The 21839-nt window shown below is 33.7% G+C and overlaps 1 protein-coding gene across 1 annotated transcript in view; it reads left to right on the top strand.

The window, feature by feature from the left end:
* Positions 1–21839, top strand: part of LOC118745243 — a gene marked incomplete at its 5' end in the record, with an annotated part of 188160 nt that overhangs the window by 110857 nt on the left and 55464 nt on the right. Inside the window, 3 exons of the mRNA XM_036478770.1 lie at positions 264–417; positions 6680–6819; positions 11092–11221. Of these exons, the coding sequence (XP_036334663.1) occupies positions 264–417; positions 6680–6819; positions 11092–11221 (424 nt within the window). The remainder of the gene's footprint in view (positions 1–263; positions 418–6679; positions 6820–11091; positions 11222–21839) is intronic.

Genomic DNA, 21839 nt, shown 5'->3' with positions numbered 1-21839 from the left:
ACATTTTTCGACACCTACAAATGTTGGTCCTAAGAGGATTGGTAGTTGGGGGCAGTTGGCGGGTGTGGGGATGGTAACATACGAGGCTTCAGCGTGTTTCATGTAAATTTTTCACTGCATACGAAATGTTTTTGAAAAATTTTTGCCCAACACCATGCTTTTCTCTTTTGTTTTTTTAGACATACATACATTCAACTCTTTGTTGTTCGCAACTTTGTTTATCTTTGCTTTTCTCACTTGTTTTTTATTCTTTCTCTTTTCAGGATAAAAACTCATACAAAATCAATAGCGGCGCGAAAAGTGAGGCCCGCTTGCCGGCCGTCTATCGAGCCCATCACAATGCTCGCATTCTGTGCGTTATGGAGCATCCGACGTTGAAAATACGCCAAAATGCATCGCTGCTGCTCGACGTGCAATGTAAGTAATGGAGGGGGGAAAAGAGAAGCGGTAGCAGCAAAACAGCAAAACGAAGTGTTAAATTTTGAAATTGTAGGCAGGATGATGCTGAACTTTTCAAATAACTACTAAAGTTTTTTGCGTGTAGCATATTCCTGGGCGCAAACATTGGCAGGTGATTAAGTTTCAGCTATGTAGAGCATTTCTAAATGTTCGATTTAAGCTGCTAGGGAACTCAAATAGCTTAAATAGCGAATAAAGCCTACATATATTCGACTACAAAATGTGCACTTAAGAAATTGTGGTATTGACAAAAAAATATATATATAATAATGTAATACGAGTAACATTTTTTTATTAGCCGTCTGAGAATTCCATTGCACGGCAAGAAAGAAACGACACTAAACAAAACATTCGATGGAGCATACTGTTAGCCGCGCTATTTCTCGTTTTAAACTTACCATACGCATTTAAATGGTACTTACTCACTACCCATTAGCAGAGAGCAACGAGCGACTGAAATAGTATTACCAGGATATTAGTATATACTTAAAGCGGTTACACTATGGCTTCAAAATGTTTACATGCAAAAACAGCAAAAGCTTTCAAAATGTGGGTATCAGGGTTGCCACTTTGGTAAATTGTTACCAAAATTGGTAGAAAAAATTTGGGTTGGTAAAAAGGTAAATTTTTTCTCATTTTGGTAGATTTTTGATGAACTTTCCGTTCCCGATTTATTTTTCGTAGTTATCTTTAAATATATTATAAATTTCTTTGCATACTTTTTATATAATTACATACGTATAAATGTATATCGATATAAGGCGAACATATCGCGCTCCATTCAAAACTAATTTTTCTGGAATCCCGAGGAGCTTTAGATTGCCTAAATATTTTAAATGAATATTTAAATATAAAAAAAATTTACAGGTATGTATGTCATTATGCACTATGATTGTTCACAAAAAAAAAATTAAAGCAACGCCATTTTTTATCAATAAAAAAAAATAAAAAAAATCAAAGGGAATTTTAAGCAGCACATTGTTTGCTATACTTAAATAACATTTGCTTTAAAACTCCTTACCTTAAATTGTTCTAAAAATTCAGAGTAAAAAATTCGAAATTTAGACGAAAATTTTTGGAATTTTTCTGTATGTTGTTAGTTAAAGCAATAAACAATTTTTACTCGAAAAATATTGCGAATATTAAAAAAAGTCACGTTTTTGAGTCACTGTATTTGTCTATAATAACTGGAGTTGAAGTTTTCAAATAATGAAGTTTCATTGTTGCCTTTAGTTTCATCACTTCCGCTTTTGGTTGAAGGAAACTGAGAATATGCCAATAATATGACTCAAATACTATAGTTTTAATTAAAATAAATAAAAAAATAAGAAAACTATAGTTTTTATTAAAATGATTATAAAAAATTATTGGTAGATATTTCCCACATTTGGTAGATTTTTTTCAAGTGGATGGTAAATATTTTTTTTCGTCAATGGCAACCCTGGTGGGTATATAATAAATTCAAAATTTCTGAAATTCGATATAGAAATTTCTATAGAAAACTGCAAATATTTTCAAAATATTCATTAATTTGAAAAAGTTATTAAAATGCAAGTGCCAGTAAACTATTGCGAGGAAACCATTTCTAGAAATAAAACTTTTGAACAATGCAATGTTTTTTTTTGCAAAAATTCCTTTTTAAACTTCTTGTGGTGCAATGAAACCCTTAAAGGGTTTGTGAGAGAAGGCGTATCACGTTTAGCCACAAACAAATCATAGCTCGGAGGAGAAGTTAACACATAACATAAGTCAAAAGCTCTCAGTTAAATTATGCCAATATGAGTTGGTTCTCTTCGAGTTTTTATTTTTAAATGTAATTGTCTTGTAATGTGAAATAAAAAAAAAAACTAAATAATTTTAGGAGCTTTTAAAAAATTATGTTTTAGAAAAGCTTTAAGCTCAAAAATTTTGTATATCGCTAGCTTAGAGTGAAAAGTTGCTAAGTCCACTTTTTATGAAAACTCATATTTTGATATAGGAGGCTAGAGAAATTGAATACGCATCGTTTCGAAAATTATAAAGGTACTTGTTTTATTTTTTCCTCTTCATAAGCAATAAAAGGAAAATTTGCTAAGTCCAAAAGAAGCACCGCAAATCCGATAAGGCCAAAATAATACGACTTCTTTTAATAAATATCGAAACCTTCTGATTCTTATGGAGTTTGGCTCTGCTTTAAACGCGCAAAATGTTTGATTCAAAGTCTTGCGAAATAGTTAAAGAAAATGGCTATAGGAAGATTTTTTCCTCTCCTGTAAAATTTTTAAAATGGGACTTAGCAACTTTTCTTTCTAAGCTAGCGATATGTAGTAAAAGTAAATACCATTTTTCACGAAAACCACACAAACTTTTTAAGAAATCTAAACCCTTAAAAAAAGCTACAAAGCAATTTTGAAGCAATAAAATGAAATTTTATGTACACCTCTGTCTACAAAAAAGTACGCTCATAATTTCAGAAAAGCTCGCTGGAAAGCTTTTAAGCAAAATATGAGCTTTATATGCAGCCGTGACGGTCAGCGAGAGCTTTTAAGCTACGCACGTACAGAGCTTTTCCAAACTTTCTATACAGTTTTTGTAGACGTGAGCTTAATAAAAGCTTTACCTAGCCCCTCTGGATAGAAAGCTTTAAAACGATACTCCTGCTGTATGTATTTTGACGTAGCTGATCTAAAGAGGGCAGCAATTCCCTATTTTTTAAATCTTTCATGCAGTTGCGCTTAAATCCACTAAAAGTAGCATAACAAAAAAAAGTGGCTAATGACACTGGCAATCTTATAAGCATTTGCACTTGCGTCTTGAAAAATTTCACATAATTTGCGTGGCAAATATTTGCTACAAACTGGATTTAAAAGTTTTTTTTTTGTTTTTTTTTTTTTTTTTTGATAAAAAGAAACGAAACTTATCGCAGCTATTTCACACATAATCGACAGCTAGCTTACATTGAAGCTGCGGAAGATTTTAAAAGTGTCACACTGCCGATGCATAGAAAACGGAACAAAAATCTGTAAGTAAAGTGAAGTAACTCCGAAAGTATCAAGTGGCAAAGTTATTAAACTCTCATTAGCGTGCAACACACGGTGGCATTGTAACGTCATTGTAACTAGTAACGAGTGTTGCATGCAAATGGAAGTTGAAAAGGTACATACATAGGAGTGAAAAGTTCTTACTGACATGCATGTGCTTTGAGCATTTAATGGAATTGGATAGGCATTGAGTGGATGGGTGTGATTTTGTTGATTTTTGATTGCACTAAATAAATGCAAAACAGAAATTTTCTAAGAGAGGTGACATAAAAAGGTTGGTGTCAAACAAAATGGGCTAAAAAATTTGTATTTCGAAAAGATTTTTGAAGACTTTTGCCTTCTGTTTTGAAATTGTAAACCCATTTAACTAATAAGATAAACGAAATCGCTTTTTACTTGTATATGGGTTTCAAACGAGAAAACTTTAGTTTTGAAAATATTTTCGAAAAGAGTTGCCATCTTTTTCGAAATTTAAAATCAAATCCCACGAGTTGTATTTCTTTTTAGTGTCACTCCCTTCTCTCGCCAGAAAAAAATGCTAAAGCATTCTTCTTCCATTTATTTCAATCAATGGAGTTCCAAAAACAAGCACAATAAAAAATAAATCAAGTATTTGAACAATTCTAGCCTCAAAACGCTTGTTTAGGGGAAAAGTAACGAAATTACTATTTTTTCATTTTCACTCGAAAAATGCATTATTTTGGAAGTTTTCAAAGAAAATGTTCATGTTAGAGACAATGAAAGTTGGCATCATATACAACATAGCTTCAAGAGTGTAACACCAAACTGAAGAAAAATGGCAGCATGCAGAATATTTGTTACAGCTTTTTTATAATTTTTAACGCTTTTTACATTTTAAAAGTTTACGTTATTTCAAATCCTTATCATTGAACGGTAAAAATGTTCCTCTTGCAAATACGAAACAATTTATATTAATGATACTAGGTGCCACCAAATGGAGAAAAAAGTAAGTGCGTCTGGGCCACACTGGAGAAGTGAAACTTACGTACGTTAAATATCTATTTTGTCTCATTACCAATATACATATATATGTACATATATACCTACATACATCTGCTTTTGCTTAAGATTATATTTTTTCCTTTTTTCTATCTAGATCCCTACTTCTACCCCAGTTTGTTCTAATTACACTTATGTTATTCTGTTTTCCTTTATCTTCGTTTTTATCTTTATACACTATTGATAACAAAATCGATAGCAACATCTAACAATATCGATGACAAATTCGATCAAAATTTCGTTAGAAAAATCAATAACAAAATCGATAAAAATTTAGATAACAAAATCGATAGCAAAATCAATAAATAATCGATAACAAAATCAATCAAAAATTGATAAATGATCGATAACAAGATCGACAAAAAATCTATAAATAATCGATAACAAAACCGATAAATAATCGATAACCAAATCGATAAATTATCCATAACAAGATCGATAACAAACGCGATAAAAATGTCGATAACAAAACCGATAAAAATTTCGATTATTATATCGACAAGTCCCGAGTCTCTGTGTCTCTATATGCATCCTTTTCTCTATAATTACCTTTATTTTAATATTTCTTCTTCTATCTTTCTAAGTGTTATTCTTTAACTTTTTATTAGCAAGTTTTTGTTAAATTGATAACATACATTCAAAAAGCACTTGTTTCCGTCCCAACCATTTCCGTTGCACCATTTCCGTGTGCAATATCCGTTGAATTTGCTAATTTACTCCCAACCAACCAACCGCCGCTAAAAAAGTTTCACTTCAAAAAATTACATTGATTCCATTATTCCACAACATTTTCGATAGTAAACATGTTTTTGTCGAAAAACTGAACAACTCGTGAGATTTGCTCATATATGTATGTATCTTAGACCGAGCACTTTCACTTCAGAGGCATTGGGAAATTTATATTTTGTTATTCCATGAAGACATTTCCATTTAAATTACTTTTACACAATTTATTCCGACACAAGAGAAGGCACTTAGAAATGCAACAAGGAGTTGTTTTTTGCCCTGTTTAAAAGATTATTTCATGTCGATTGCTCACGATTAGCTTCAACAATGGCGTCGACCATTTGCAAAAAGTCTTAATTACCAATTGCTAAGTCTGGTCATTATTTCGAAACTTCGGTAATTTTGCACAAAACTGCGAAAACAGGAAAGCGCTTTCTTCCGATCAATCAATTATTCGCTTTAATTTTTCAAATTATAAAAATTTTGGTATTTCGCTTCTAAAAAAAAAACTTAATTTTCCGTCCCAAATCCCACTAAACAAAAACCCAAAACTCATTTCAAAATCATCCATAAATACACACAAATTTATAGCTTTGTAATCACACCAATTTCATTTCAGTAACGTTAGTGCCTTTCCACTTCACTGCCCGCCTTCATTACCTTTTAACGCCAAAAAGTATGCTTACATTTCCACCTTCCAAATGTATGTACGCTAAATAGCGATCCAACCAAGTAAACGCCTTCCGAAACGAGATTTCTCGTGCGCAACAAAAAGCAACTACAACTTTTGAGTAGGCGGAAATCCTGCATCCTTTGCACACACACACACACGCGCGTCATACCCGTTCGCGCAACTGCCATTACAACTATAATTTACAATACATCTGTAAGCAAGTATAGTTGAAGGAGATAACTTTTGTTTCGCTGATTTTTGTTGTCATTTTGGTATTTGATTTTCGTTGTTGTTGTGCCATTTATATTTTGTAAGCATTTGCATTGTATTTTTGCTTTTGTTGTTGTGCGCTTAACACGCGCCGCATTTACATTTACTTTAATTATAAAAGTTTTTCGGCAGGCAAATCTGTGTTCGTGCGTGTGTGTGTGTGTCCGCAGACAATGATAATAATAATAATAAAGTTTTTAATTAAAAAGCGACAAAACGGTGTAAAACCAGCCGAATCGTATGAGGGCAACACCTACCAACGCCTGCTGAGCATTTTAATAGTAGGTAGAGAGTAATTGCGTCGTGTTTTCTTCCTCTAGCGCCTAGTTGTATGCCACACTTTTGGCTGATTTTTGGCCAAAATTTCACGGCAACATCTCAACTGCTATCCTTCGTCTTACACATGTTTTTATTTGAATTTGACATCTCTCTACTCTACTCTTTCTCTGTTTGTGTGTATGTACATATATATGTTCGTTTGATATTTACTACTTCATTTTGCTTCTTACAGATACGCCCTCATTTGCTATTTCACGCACACCTGGTTTCGGTTATCCGCTGCGCGAAGGCATTGAAGTTTCGCTTAAATGCGATGTTGACTCGAATCCGCCAAGTACGCCGCGCTGGCAGAAGGACGATGGTGATACGCCGGTAAGTAGACTATGCTGTTTGCGTGCAGACGCGTAAAGTATGTAATTTTTGTAAAGGCATGGGGTAGGTAAATAGCACTAGATTTCTGGTTAAGTGTGAGGTTGACTCAAGCGAGTTTGAGATTTTTGGGAGTTTTTAAAATATAAGTGTGTGGAGTATTAAATACTAACAGGACTATTTTTTTTTTGGTCTATGGAATTAAGAACATATTAAATAAAGTGTTAATAAATGTTTCTGGATAAATAGTAGTAGAAAGGTAGTAAACATATATTAGAAATTATTAAATTAAATGCAGCAGTAAATTTAACCTAATGGAAGGAGCAGTAAATATGCTGCATAAATATCAAAAAAATTAAAAGGGTTTTTGCTAAAATAGTTTAAGAAAACGTAGTAAAAGAAGCAGTACAAATATTTGGATCCTTTAAATTAAAGTTGTATGAAATGAGAATTCAAGTTATAAAAAAAACAAATTTTAGAAGAAAATTTTTAAAAACATTTTTTTTTAATAGTAGTAGGAAAGGTAGTTAAAAATGTAGTAGACAAATTTGCCTTTTTAAACCAACTAAAATTTATTTAATTAATGAGTAATGCACAGTATAAGTAAAATAAAAAAATAAAAAATTCTTATTGATGTAGGAAAATTGTACGCATTAAATTACTTTGGTGAAACCACCCCAAACCTATTTTGAACTTACTGAATGCCAACCAAGTAACAAGCTAAGGAAATAGGTTATAGAATTGTTAAAATAGCCAAACATATATGATCAGTACTATTAACAGAAAGTAGCAGAGAAGAAGAGAGCTTAGAAAAGTTATTCAAAAAATTTAAACTTGAAATGTTAAAAATAGTCGCAAGAGAGTCAAACAATTAGTGGTGAAAGAGCAGTATAAGTGGTTTTTTGCAACGAATCTCCACCATCCCTTGTCAAATTAGGCTTCGAGGAAACCATTTTTTGCCGTTCTCGGAGCCTAAGAGTGAGACTCTTTTGCTGGAGAAAAACAGTCGCCGAAAAGGTAGTAGAAAAAATTTTTAAAACCAGTTTTAAACATTTGTTTAATTTTTTATTTATTTAGTGAAATAAAGCAGGAAGCAGGGATATAAATTTTAGTAATGAAATTTTGTAAAGTTCATTTCATAGCTTTATGTGAAATATGAGAAAATATTTTTTTTTCAATGCTTTTGTAGAAATCTAAACTTTTGCTTTAGTGTAGTAGTGAAATTTATAGTGAAAGTGATTATTTAAACTTAAAAAAATTTATATACTAAAAAAGTAGTATGAAAATGTAATAAAATTACATAGTTTTTTCACTCAACCCAAAAATTATTATTACTTAAATTTAAAAGATATGATAAATGAATTGAAAATGTAGTATTTAAAATAGTAGTAGAAAAGTACTAAAACAATTTTATGAAAATTTAATTTTTAATGCTTTTTTATCACTTCTATCAAGCCAAAAAATTAAAAAGCACTCTTATTTACCACAATGGCTGACTTTATTTTTAGCATTACGCTGCAAGTTTCATTACGTTTGTTTTGTGGGTAGAATATTTGCTACATTTTTTAAGCAGCTTTATTCACAGTGACTAAAATTTTTGATCGTCTTTTATATACTTATTCATAGAAAATATACAAGAAGTAGATAGAAGCCTATCCTCGCAGTGAGCAGTGTTACGATTTTCACTGTAGCAACTGTAAATCAAAGTTTTTAGAAAAGCTTCCAGTTTTTAAAATATCTCCTAGTAGAAACTACGGTTTTTTTCAAATAAAATAAATAAATAATAGAGTAAATTAAAACGTCTCTTTCGTTTTTTTGGAAGTAATTTTTTAAAAAGGGGCAATGGACTTGCTTCGTTTTTTCTTTTATAAAAAATAGTTTTAGCTGCTCTTTTCATTCCAGCAGCCGCAGCAAAAATCCTTTCGATTTTGAAGGTTACAGTTTTTTTGAGAGTTCGCAGTTTTTTGGGAAAAAAATCTAGCTCCTTCTACTTATTTGTAATCTTTTTATCCATTACGTACTCAATTTATGCCTTCAACTTTTGGGGCGTACTCTGCTACAAATGCACATACATATGTACTTAGACGAGCTGAAGCATATACACATATGTATGTATGGATAAGTACATATGCATACGTATGTGTACGCATATTATGGTGAAAAGGAATTCACAATGTCTGCATCTGCTTACTGAGGACATAAGCAGATTCATATGTTTATGTGTATTCCTCACTTACCCATACCCTTTTTGTTAGTTTTATATGTATTTAAGTATGTAGTTACTTTGTGGCAAAGTTAAATAACATGAAAATTTTTGGTACCAAAAAAGTGTAAAAAGGTATAGGCAAAAATCCAGCCGACAACCGAAAATCAACAGTAACAGATTTGCGCGACAAATTTTGTTTTGCCACTTGTCGTTATACTCGTAGTTGTCCTCAATGGTTTCATAGTTGTTTTATTCGTTTGTGGGGTTTTTGTTATCTTTCCGTCTGTGTGTTTAAGCTTCTTCTTGCTTAAAGTTACTATTTTAGTTGTAAAGTGTATTTATGTAGGAGTTTTGAGAGTTTCAGAAGCTTTTTAAATAACAATGCGGTTATCGAATTAAATGCAAGTGGCTGGTTGAGGGGTATTAAAAAGTTAAACAAGCAGGAATAAACAATCGCAATAGAAAAACGAAAAACTTGTGTAAAAAGTGGTAGGTGTGTTTAGTTGTAAATGATCGAAAATGCGTTATTTTTCGTAATAAAAATAAAATTTAGTACTAAAAAAGTAGTAGATTTTTTTTAGTTTTCTTAGTAAACTTATTAAAATATTGTTGCCAGAATAAAAAAAATAAATTAATTTCAGTAGTATAAAAGTAGTAAGTTTTTTTTTATAGAAAAGTAAAAAGAGGAGGAACGTCTTAAATGCAAAAAAATTGCTTAAAATATGAACACTTTTTATTATTCTAAAAAATAGTAGTATACTCTTTTTTTTCAAAAATTGTAAGCTTATTTAATTACTTGCAAACGCTATAAAAACCTTTTTGCAAGCGTTTACTTGAAAATATTCAGGGTAAAAAGGATTTAAAATAATTTAAAAATTTACTAAATGCTTAAAATAATGAAAATCTTTGAGAACTTTAGTCGTAAGCCGTATTTGCGTTAAACAAAAATAGCAGTAGAAATTAGTCAATTCTTGAAATTATGTTGCCTTGCTATAATAAGTCTTTGCTCCTGGGAGCCCAAGATCCTCTCGGATGAAATTAACTGAGTCATCTCTAATATGCCCAAAGCTTAACCAGTCGATCAAGTGCGGCATAAGCGACAATCGGACGGCCGTGCGCACTATTTTATGGTATAGCTACGGTGACCAGATTTCTGTTGACAAAAAGCGGACATTTCTAAAGCATCGAATCCGAAAATTCAACTTCGTTTTTAGAATAGAACAACATAACGTATTTTAATACAGTTTTATTTAAAATAAAACAAAGAGAAACAAACTTGAAAAACTCTCAGGGTTGTTCTTAAATTATCAACATCAGAATTTTTTTATCGGGCACTTCCTTATTTTGTTCTACATAAAAAATAAAAGCATCGACGAAAATTTCAAACCTTAAACAAAAAGTTTAGAGACCGCTACCAGGGTTTAAAAAAAAATAATAATAAAATTAAAATTAAAAAAAAAAAATCGCAAAAATTCGACAAAATTTTGAACTGATACCTGCCAAATTTAACACCTCATTGAAACTTATTACTTAACATAAATTCATATATTCTTTGAGTTATAGCTGGTAAAATTTTTTCAAACCCTGGTAATGATGCCTAAAATTTTTTTTAATTTTCCTGGATGTATTATTTATATTGCACATACGTAGAACAAAATAAGAGGGTGCCCCTTATAAAATATATATACTAATATTTTTAAGGACCACCCTAATTTATGTGTGTAAAGTGCTGTTAAACCTCTTTGCAAGAAAGAAACTCTTCTGTATACAGCTTTGTAAATTTATTTATTTGTTATCGCTTTTTATGCGAAATTGGGATATTTTTAAGGACCACCCTAACGTAAAAACATACATAAAACAAATATCTAGTCATCCAAAAATATTAATAAATAAGAGATCTTTTTTCACGTTTACCTACAGCATTAAGCTAAAAATTTCCATAGAATTTGCAATTCATATGCCTCGATTTGGTTTCTACTATTTATTTTTGTCCTCTCTATTTCTATATTCAAGTTGAATAACAAACAAATTTAATTCTTTTTTTTTCTTCTATTTTTCTTTCCCCCAAGGTCCCCCAAACTGGCGATGGTTTCCTAAACTTTACATCGATACGACACGAACATTCCGGCTGGTATAAATGCACGTCACGACATTTGAACTTTCAATACTCATCGATTGGCTACTATTTGAGTGTGAGATGTAAGTAAACCAAAAATAGAATTTTAAGTTGCAAAGAATAAAAAAACACACACAAATTAATATGCGAAGGGGCAAATTATATGTAAACATGTTTGCATAACCGAAAAAATGAACGACATTGGAGAGAATATGGAAATAAGGGTAGAAAAGTAAATATTTGTGCACATGTGGAAAGGCAAAGAAAAAAAAGAAATCATATAAATATTCATGGGGCTGCTTGAGAAAGCATAAAGGAAGGAGCATAAATGTATTTGTACTATACTTTCTTATAATCAAATGTCCATGCGTGTGTGTGTGTGTATGAAAGCATACTAATACAAACATATGTGTAGATATGACTGCTTGTGAGGAATATGAATATTCGATTTTTACTACGCCAAAATGGTTTTCAAATATTCATTTTAAGTAAAATATGGCTTTTAACAAATTTTCCACGCTTGAGTGTCACATTTAATGCAACCCCGCTCATGTGCTTTAGGCAAGCAAAATAACAGTTTATTTCAACCACTACGGCTACTGGCAGCGAGAACGCATCCGCGCTGTTATAAACAAATTAGCGCAAATGCGTGAAATTGCCTATGCAAAATTTGGCAAGCAGGCGAAATGACAAAAAAATTGCTAAAAATTGGCAAAAATTGTGCTTAAGTAGTCACTCAATAACAACATATGTATATGAAAAGATACATAAAAAGTCAACCCCTACAAAAACGTACTCAGCTAACGACAAAATGACGCGCAAGCAGCACAAAAGTTTTATCAGAAATGGGTGAGGCAGCACTTGAGGTTGTGTGTGAGGACGGCAAGCGGTAGTGTTTACGCTGCAAGATGGTATGGTTGTGGAAAAAGTAGAGAAGTAAATTTCATCACTGCGGAGGCGTAGACTACATGCCTGGCGTAGGTTTGTTGCCAATTGTCGTTTGGAAGCAAGAAACACGGACGCAATGGGTACAAATGTTGACTATAAAATGAAATGTAGCAGCCTTTTAGGCTGTTAGCCCACGAACGTTGCTAGCTAGTGTCTATATGGTGGTAGGTGGGAGACATGTTTTTTTACAGATCCCAATAAACATTGTGGCGAACGTTCGAAAAAGACCTTCAATATCCAATAATGAATATCGAACTGTGAACGAACTCATAACCAACCTTAGTTTTCCAACGAAAAACTTTCGAAATACACTCGAAATTGGTTCGAAAATAAAATGAGAACCATAGTAACAAGAGAGAAAGTTGCGTATTTTAATGCTTTTGGGAATTTTATGTTTATTATAAAGTTTCATTTTTTCAACTAAAGCGGGTCGCGCGTTTGTATTCGGGAAACTAATAAAATGGAACCTTCGTTATCTAACGTATTTTACCTTCGTTATGAATTCGAAATCCAGCTCATTCTCAAAGGGAAATATAAGACAATCACTCTCTCTCATTAAAATTTCCCTTCGATAATGGGCTGGATTTCGAATTCATAATGAAGGTAAAATACATTGGATAACGAAGGTTCCGTTTTGCTGGAGAATGGCATAGTTCTCGAATCGAATAGTAACCTATTTCCAGATTCATTATCGAAGTTGAGACTTGAAAAACAGATTAGTTTTCCAAACATTTTCGAATTGTTAACCAAGCCCAATGTTTATTGGGATATTTTTTTTTTGTCTAACAACATATTGAATACATTGCCATCAAAAATTGTTTGTAGCAGGCGAATCAGCGGCTGTGCTAATAGCTGAAAATGGGAAATCGAAGGCCAAAATGTGTTGCCAAAATACTAAAAATGAAATTTTACGCATAAAGGATGCTGTTTATGCCGCGTGTTGATTTCTAAACGATAGCATAGGCAACTACCACCTTTTTTTGCTTTTTTCCTATTTAAAATGAATATGAAAGCAAATATTTGCACACACTCTGCTTTAAGTTGCTGCAAGAGAAAGTGATGTCTGTGTGGCAGATGTCACCAATCGAAAACGCTATGGAATCCAGTTTGGTGTTTTAGTGTGGGTTATTTTGTCTACTAACTTAGTACCTATAAACAATATGTATGATATGTGTATATATGTGAATATGCATATACCTTTCGAAAGGTGATAGAAAAAAAAAATTGGAAAAGTGGTTCATAATTTTGGCAGTGAAAGGGAAATCTCCTACAACCATCAATTTCAAGGAAGTTGTAATTTAAAATTTTTATAATACTGTGGTCCGAAGGCACTGGTACGTTTGAATTTCACTCGAACTAAATATTTACCCTATGCAAAGATAAAATCTTGAACCAGTTGCTGTTTGAAGGGATGTACAAGGCCTCGTCTAGAGGAGCCAGGAGCTCGATCAAAGGCTTCAGTCAATAGACTGCCGATCGCCTTAATTAACCCAGGAATCTTTTAGTGAAGAAACATTCTCAGTTGAGTTTTCGACTAGGATAGTCGGCCGTGAAATGTCTCTTGTGTTTTAAATTATGTAGAACACAGGTTAGACTTTTCTTGTGGTTGACTAAAACATTACTTAATCAAAATCGGCCTAGGCATTCCAACAAAAATTCTTCGATCGCTTGATTAATTACCGTCAATACTTTGACCAACCATAAACGGAATAGGGGTTCTTAAACAGTCGATCACCCTTAATTCAACCGATTGACCCCAGCTTTCCATCAAAATTATTGACCTTCTGTAGCCTCCTATCTCAGAAAATAGCTTTATAACGCCCTACATCAGAATTTGATTGAAAAACGCCCTATCTCATCTGAAAATATGTGGGATAGAGCGTTTTTGAATCATCAGCTGAGATAGGGCGCTCTTGCACTCTGCATGAAACTAAAGCAGGGATCACACGACTAGTGCATTCGTACAGATTTGTACATTTTAGCAGTCACAGAGTGGTGTTGTTTAGAAATTTGAGTTAATATAAGCTTGCCACCTATTCGACATTAATTACAAGCTCAATAAATATATTAATAAAGGTACCCAATGGAAAAATCCCCAATTCAGGAATATTTTTTAATAGAGATGCCACCTATTTTCCGTTGTACATTTTTCTTTAATTTTTTGATTAGGAAACTAAAATACTCCTTATGTGTTAGAAAAGAAAGCTCTTGAACAATGCTTTGCCTATATAAATGTCATCCCTTAGGATATTAGTGTAAGGTTGCCACCTATTTTCAATTCCACTAAATTTTCCTATCACAACTTAATATGGATATCCAATGAAAGGTAAGTTTAAGTGCTTTCATCCAGAAATATTATTGTTTAGTGTTGCCACGTTTTTTTTTAATTCCAATTTGTGTCTTACTAATTTTGCCGAGCATATTTTATGTAGCTTTATACATACATATGTATGCAGAGTACATATACACTCAAAACATGTTCTTTATAGGGTTGCCACCTAATTTTTAACTCAATATAAATTTTTTTTAATTTGTTTCCAAAATATTCTTTGTGTAGAATTCTGAGCCTTAGTTGTTTTGGTAATATTCATAGTGTAATGTATCAATGGCAATCTATAAAAATGTCGGTAAAAATAATATTTATAAAGAAACAACTCAACTGATGATGCAAATATGTATTGAGAACCCTATTATTAAAAAGTTATCAATAAAAATAATAATACAAATTTCAAAATATATAGATATACATATGTATGATCACCGATCAATATAACGAAAACCACTTGTCCCACCTCAAAACCTTTTCTTTTGACTATCAATTTCTTTCATTATTTGGAAAGAAACATTTCAGTACTTTAAATAAAAATACCGAAAATTAAAAAAAAAATCGGTTTAAAATCAAAGTTTTTTTTTCTTGAAATGAGAGAATGAACTGGCAGTTTGTTCAGTTAGTGAGGCCAATTATTATTTTTTTTTAATTTTTAATTTTTGTATTGAGTTTGTTTTTTTTTAGCTTTTTGCCTACATCTAATTTTTATAGAAATCTCAGTATTATTATTATTTTTTACCTTTTTTTTGCCTACATCTGATTTTTAATGTAAGTTTTTTTTAGCAGTGAGTGTTTCTACTGGCAGTTGCTTTAGCTAAGTGGTTAAAGGAGCGCAAGGACAAAAGTTCGAATCTTGTTCCGACCAACATCCAAAAAGAAGTTTTTTAACAGTGCTCGGTACGCGACAGCGAATAAAAAACCCTCAGAGTTTCTTTATGACTTGAAAAAGCTTCTTCTAAATATATTTTTCGTTCTTAGGGCGCGTTAAGCAGTATATCCCTTTTTTTGTGTGATTTCATGAAGGCGCACCGCAGACTGGAAGAGAAGCTGGGCCAAGCTCCACTTTATTTGGCGCTTCACATTTAATTTTATTTTTCCATATTTGGGGTTAAATTCTGAGGAGTTACCCATAAAGTCGATACTTTAACCCACCATATAAACTATTAAAGTAACAGCTGTCCAACACTGTCGCTTGAGGTTGCTTACTTTAGTGAGACCTAAAATAAACGATTTTTTACAGTGTTATTGCATGTAGTTCCCTCAGCTAGGGAGGAATTATGGACAAAAAAAAAACAAAAAATTTTTTTTTTGCCAATTACGTTACTTTAATCGATCTAAAAACATATTTTTTCCCCTCTACGCCATAAGCATACACAGAATAAAACCGTTTTCATCCCACTGAAGAAAAAAACCCACGCAAAATCAATTAAATTCCGCTGCAAAATTAAATTCTCGGCAACAGCTTTTTCACATTTTCACAACAGGATTCGTCTCTCTGCTTCCTTCCTTTGTTTGTTCCAGTTCAGTGGCCTAAGCCAAAACACAATTATCCACAGATAAAATCAAGATATGAAAATAGCCCTTGGATTTAAGCTGCTCCATTTGATTGTTATCAATCGAGCGATGAAGATTTGCAGCAAAAACTTTTAAACTTTTTAAATTTTTGAAATTCGTAAATTCATTCCAACATTGCTTGCCAATTGATGGTTGAGGTACATACTCGTATAAACATACACATGTATTTCGATACATACATATGTACGTATGTCTGTTGGTGCGTATGCCCTCTCTGCTTTCAATTTGTTATTTCACGATGTTCTATCAACTTGTTTTCCATTTATCTATCATGCAGCTATTTGTTATCCAAACGCTTGTAGCTTGTCAAAATTTCAAATTAAAATCAAATTGCAATTTATCAGATTAGGTTTAGCGTAGACACGCTGGCGGGTGAATGGTGGCCGGCCCGGTTGCTGCTGTTTGTTACTTTTTTATTGTTTTTTTTTATATATCAATTTTGTTTGCTTTGTTAAACTTTTTGATGGTGGCGTCGAAGTGAGGCAGACGACCATCAATTGCTTTCATTGCTATGCAAGTACGCACAAACACACATCCATACATACATACACACGTGTATGACGACCAATTGCCCCCTACTTGTTCGCTAATCGCTTTGAAGGACCAATTGTTTGTCTAGCTTAGTTTTCTTCTGCTCATCACTTTCTTCGCATTTTTGTTATACACTGATGTGGCTCGTTTAAAAAGTTTTTGGAAATTCCTCGGATTCCTTTTCCTGCTCACGCACTGACAGTCAGTTGTCTCACAGAAGTTGATTGTCTGCGGATCTAAAATTGCTTAAATTGTAAATTTCAAATTCAATAAATGCAGCACGTGGCATGTTCTTAAAAAAAACTGAAACAACAACAAAGAAATTTTAGTTTAGCGCGTTGCTACTGGCTTTAAAGCAAAAGAATTCTATTAAGTCCTTTAAGAATTGTAGAACCTATTTTTGAGGATTTTTCTTGCATTAACTTGTCTCGTTTATCATCGAAATCATCTCGCCATAAGCACGTGGCAAGAGTTCTAAAATTATGAGAAACTTTACGTCTTATCACGTTTAGCTTTAGTGGAATGGGGCATACTCTGTTAGGAGGCTGAAAAATGGACTCTAAGAACCCGTCCCAAAAAAAAACGTTTTTTTTTGGCAAAGCTTTCGGAAAAATCAAGAGCACACCCCTCTTCCTTCCTGTAGAAAAATATCTACCACCGTCGCACGCCACAAGTTTTTCTAGGGTTTTCATTGAAGACTCTTCTTCTCATTCTTTCTTGGCGCTGTAACCGCCGAAGCGATTTTGACCAAGTCCAAAACAGCACGCCAGTCAACTGACGCAAACTGGAAATGTCAAGTGAAGCCAAGCCCTTCTCCACTTAGTCTTTCTAACGCAGGAAAGGCCTTCCTCTTCCTTCGCGTGCGCTGAGTTTGCGTCCCGCCACGTTAAAAACCCGCCCAATGAAAAAGGAGAAAAAGCCTCGGATGAGACTCTTTTTTTTATTATGACCATGGCAAACGTATAAAGGACTATGATTTGAGGGTATGCACCTAGAATATCCGGATCCTTAATGAGGAAGACACCTTCGTCCGGCTGGTTGATGTCCTCGGGAAGACTAAAGCTGACATCACCGCCATAGAACACTCTTACAACTGTAATTTTCCTGCCAGTTTTAATAGATCTGAGCGCTAACTCTATTTGTTCCCCATCCGTTATCTGAGAACCTGCATTCTAATCTCAACCGATCTGTTGCGCTCACTGGCCACATTTTTTCTGTACTTTTCACCACGAGGGCTTAAGCTTGCATCAGTCCTCATTCATCAGCTTTATCATTGCCCGATGCTAAGGATTGCATGCCGGATTCTGGCTTAACAGTTTATGGCAAAATATGTCAAACTTACCTATGGAAACGTCAGATGGCGCCTGACAACACCAGAAGTGCTTAAGGCCATTACTATACCCAGCAACCCTCGTACTAATTAGCGGCGGGGGAGAAACATCCAAATGTATGGGCTCTAGGCACAACGAGAGTTCGACGTCAACCATTTCGGCAATCGTTTCTCAGGCCTGAGGGTACTCGTCCAACCGACATAAACTAGTTGGATTATATTTCTTGCCCATTTCACATGTGCCCGTGGAGATGCCTACCTGTGAAGAGTCAGAAATTTTTGTCGATATCGAAAGTTGAATAAGCGGAATCTCTTGATCGTATTTTTGGAAAAATTAGCGCCTAGTGTCGACCAACAAATTAAGCCATATGCCATGTAGCCACCATCGCCAAAACTTTAAAATCCACCCAAGTCGCGATGTCTGAGCTTAGTATCTGTGTAATAGTAATACCGGTGAGTAAAATTACGATGATAAATACTGCTGCCAACGTCAGAATCGATCACCAATTGTTTGAATAGTTCAAAATTTCCCACAGAGCGGTCAAAACTCGAAGTTTTAAAGAAATAATTCTCAATTTGGTACTAGAGGGTTAATTAGTTACGAGTCTTCTGTCAGATTTGCAAAACTCAAACTGGCGGATCCAATATGGCGTCTGATCATGCGAAAAATTTTAAAATTTTTGACTTTCCTAAACTTTGTAAATATCGGAAAATTTAGTAATTGTAAATAAATCAGTATTATTTTATGTTATTTTATTGTTTTATTTTATAAAAAAATCAACAAACTTTCGTAGAAATTTCGCGTGTTTTAACTAGATTTCTGAGAAAGACTTTTAGTTACGCAGTTTTTTATCCCACTCAATTTCAGTATAATAAAGTGCAAGTTTGAAGTGGCTAGAACTTAAGAGCCGGTCAGACGTGGCAATGCAACATATTGCGAAAAGGCTGTCAAATTAAGAAATTTCAGAAAGCAGTTGCATGAGCAGTCACACCTTGCATGTAAAGTGGCTTTCGAAAGAGGTTGTTTATTTCCGAAAGGCGAATTGTAGATCGCTAATGCAGCACGAGCAAGTTGAAATATATTTCCGAAATCGATTTGCGCTCTTTCAATTGCAGTCTTATCTTGCAATGTGACAGAAAGGTCTTTCTGGCTGTTCACACATCGAGATAAAATTTCTCTTTCTAAATTTGACAGCGAATCGCGTCGAAAAGTAAAAAAAAAATATTACCACGTCTGACACGCTCTTTACCGTTGATTTTTCACAATTATTTTGTTGACAGTGTCAGCCATTTTCTTCTATACGAAGTCTGTTCGATTATTTTTTAGATGTTAAAAATTAGTAACACTTTTAACCAAAAAAACATTGCCAAAAATCCGCCGTAAATCCCCGCTACTTTAAATTTGCACTTTACTGTACTAAATTGTTTTTTTTTATGTGTTTTAGTATGTCTTTGAAAATTAATTTCCTTGGATGGAAACATGCCTTGGAACCCAAAGTATAATTACTTGTGGGAAGAGCGCAAGCAGGTGATCACGAATATTTTTAATGTAGTGGTTGCTGTTGTTTGTATTTTTAATGGCTTCTAGGCCTGAAAGGGAGTCAGTGCAGATTAAATGCTTATCTTTGCAGCTTTTAACAGCGAAATTGCATGTGAAATTCGGGTAGTAGGGATGTATCGATGATAGTGCGTGCAGTGGTAATGTAGTAGGCTGTGGTAGTGGATGTCATTGATCCGTCTGTGAGGGAGTATTTGGGAAATATAGTTAGTAGGAGCATAAACATATTTTGCTTAGTAACCTCCAATAGTTTTAAAGGCAGCTGCTGCTTCATTTAATAACTCAAAGTTTGTTAAAAGAAACCAAAAAGACGACGTTGATATTCCCATTTTTTCTAAAAAAATGTCTGTCAAGAGTGTTGATATTGAACCTACGGTCTGGACGAGGGTAAGAGTAGTAAAAAGCGTATAAAGAGGAACATCTGCTCTGCTATGGAAGTACTACGTTTCGGAGGGCTTGGATTCGCTTGGTGTTTTCAATAGACATAATTTAATATTCAAGGGAAAACCCACAATAAACAGTTTACAAAAAAGGAAGTCTGGTAGGTACTTAAGTATATCTTTCCCGCTTTAAATATTAATAGAGTAATGCCAACTTTATTGTCTTTTACTTTAAAATCAATTTCGTCAATCACTTTGCTTTCAAATCCACCCTCTTCATGCCCTACTGAGACTTCTTCCAAGAAGTCGCTTCGAAATCCAATAAAACACAAAAATCCTGCTACAAATTAATTTATATCTACGACATGTTATTCTCATTGATGGCTACCAACTCATCCCCACGCTGCTCCACTGTCGTTTTAATGTAGTATTATCTCTTCCTGTAATATTCTTTTCTTTCTCAATTTCACCCACATCCTACTTTTCAACGCATTTAGCCGCAGTTTGATATGTAGACAATTCGATTTGTTTTGTCAGCAATAAATGCGAATAAAAACAATAATTTAAAGTTTGCAAGAGTAATAATTTTTTGTCACAAACAAAAAAAAAATGATTCCTTCTAAAAAAATGTGCTGGCTGCGAGAAATAAGTTCAAATAAAACTTTGCGCACACAATTTGATTTATTTTCTGGCAATTTTTTTTTATGCTTTTGGATTTTTTTTTATCGTTTTTATAACATTTCTTGCGCTTTTCAATACCCACACTCCCTTTAATGCTTTTACCAAAATTTTTTATATCTGCTCTCTTTCAATTCCCCCATCCTCTGCGTCCACCAAGAGTTGACGTCTATCAATCATGTATAATGACTCGTTTTAGATATAAAAAATATATATATGTACCCACACCTATCAGCCAACATTTACAGTTACTCCCTTACCGCGCACCAGAATTTGATTGTCCTTTTATCTCAACTTTCTTTCTACTCTCCTTTCGCTAATAAGGCATTCGCTCGTAATGTTTTTTTTCTATATTTTTATATCTCATCAAACTCCTCTCAACTTCCAATAATGAGCCATCAACGATGACTGACGTTCCTTTGGACACATTTGTCTGAGTTTGAGTCAATGGCTCAAGCTGTTGAATCTACACTTGACACTGTGTATTTTGTGTAAGCGCCCACCCTCTAATAACTCATCCCTTATTCATCTTCTCACTCTCATCGCATGCTCGTTTGGCGTCTACGTTTCACTAATATTTTATTTGTTAGTCATTCTGGACAGCTTTTTCGCAATTCTCGCCCGGGCTGCTATATGTATGCGCTTCCCTACTCAAATGTTTGGAAGGACACATACAAATGCAATAAATCAGAGCAAGTTTTGTGGCAACATTTTGTCAAGTCGTTATTACTAAATATGATACTTTTTCGTTAATTTACTTCACGTGCTGCATACCCACCCAGCTAAACTAGCAAAAAAATATCGCCGCATACGAGTTTTAAGTAACTTCGCTGCGGCTATTATTGATGCTTTGTTGTCTTGTGTTGGTATATGTGTTTCGTTAGCTTTGGTGTTAGTCGTTCATTCTCTTAATGAGTGTAACGTGTTACAGATAAATTGCTCAATATTTCCACGATTTGTTATATCTTGTTATATATTTATTTTTGTTTGTTTGTTGTATTTGTTTAAAGCGGTGATGGGCACCGGCTTCCCCGCAGGCAAAGCTCTTTTAAGCTTTCAATACATTTTGTATAGGCGCGTGCAGAGTAAAAGATCTCTCTGCTCCGTCGCGCATAGGGTACAAGGTCATCTCTGGTCTAAAGGAGCTTCAAAAAATATCTCTACATTGATATCGAGCATAGTTGGCCGCTTCATAGACACGCATGCCAAGCTTTTTTAACCATTTTATACCGGTTGTTTGCAGCATATTGCACGCGTGCAAGCTTTTTTAAGCTTTTTTTCGTATTGCAATTGTGGCAACTATCTTGAAAGCTCTTTATGTCTTTCGAAAGACTAGTTGAAAGATTGGCTAACGAGGAGGTTTTAGCGTTAT

Source organism: Rhagoletis pomonella, unplaced genomic scaffold, assembly GCF_013731165.1.
Source record: "Rhagoletis pomonella isolate Grant_MI unplaced genomic scaffold, Rhpom_1.0 Rhpom_scaffold_00008, whole genome shotgun sequence".
NCBI lineage: Eukaryota > Metazoa > Arthropoda > Insecta > Diptera > Tephritidae > Rhagoletis > Rhagoletis pomonella.
Note: the sequence above shows the minus strand (reverse complement) of the source record. Positions and strands in the feature narration are given on the sequence as shown.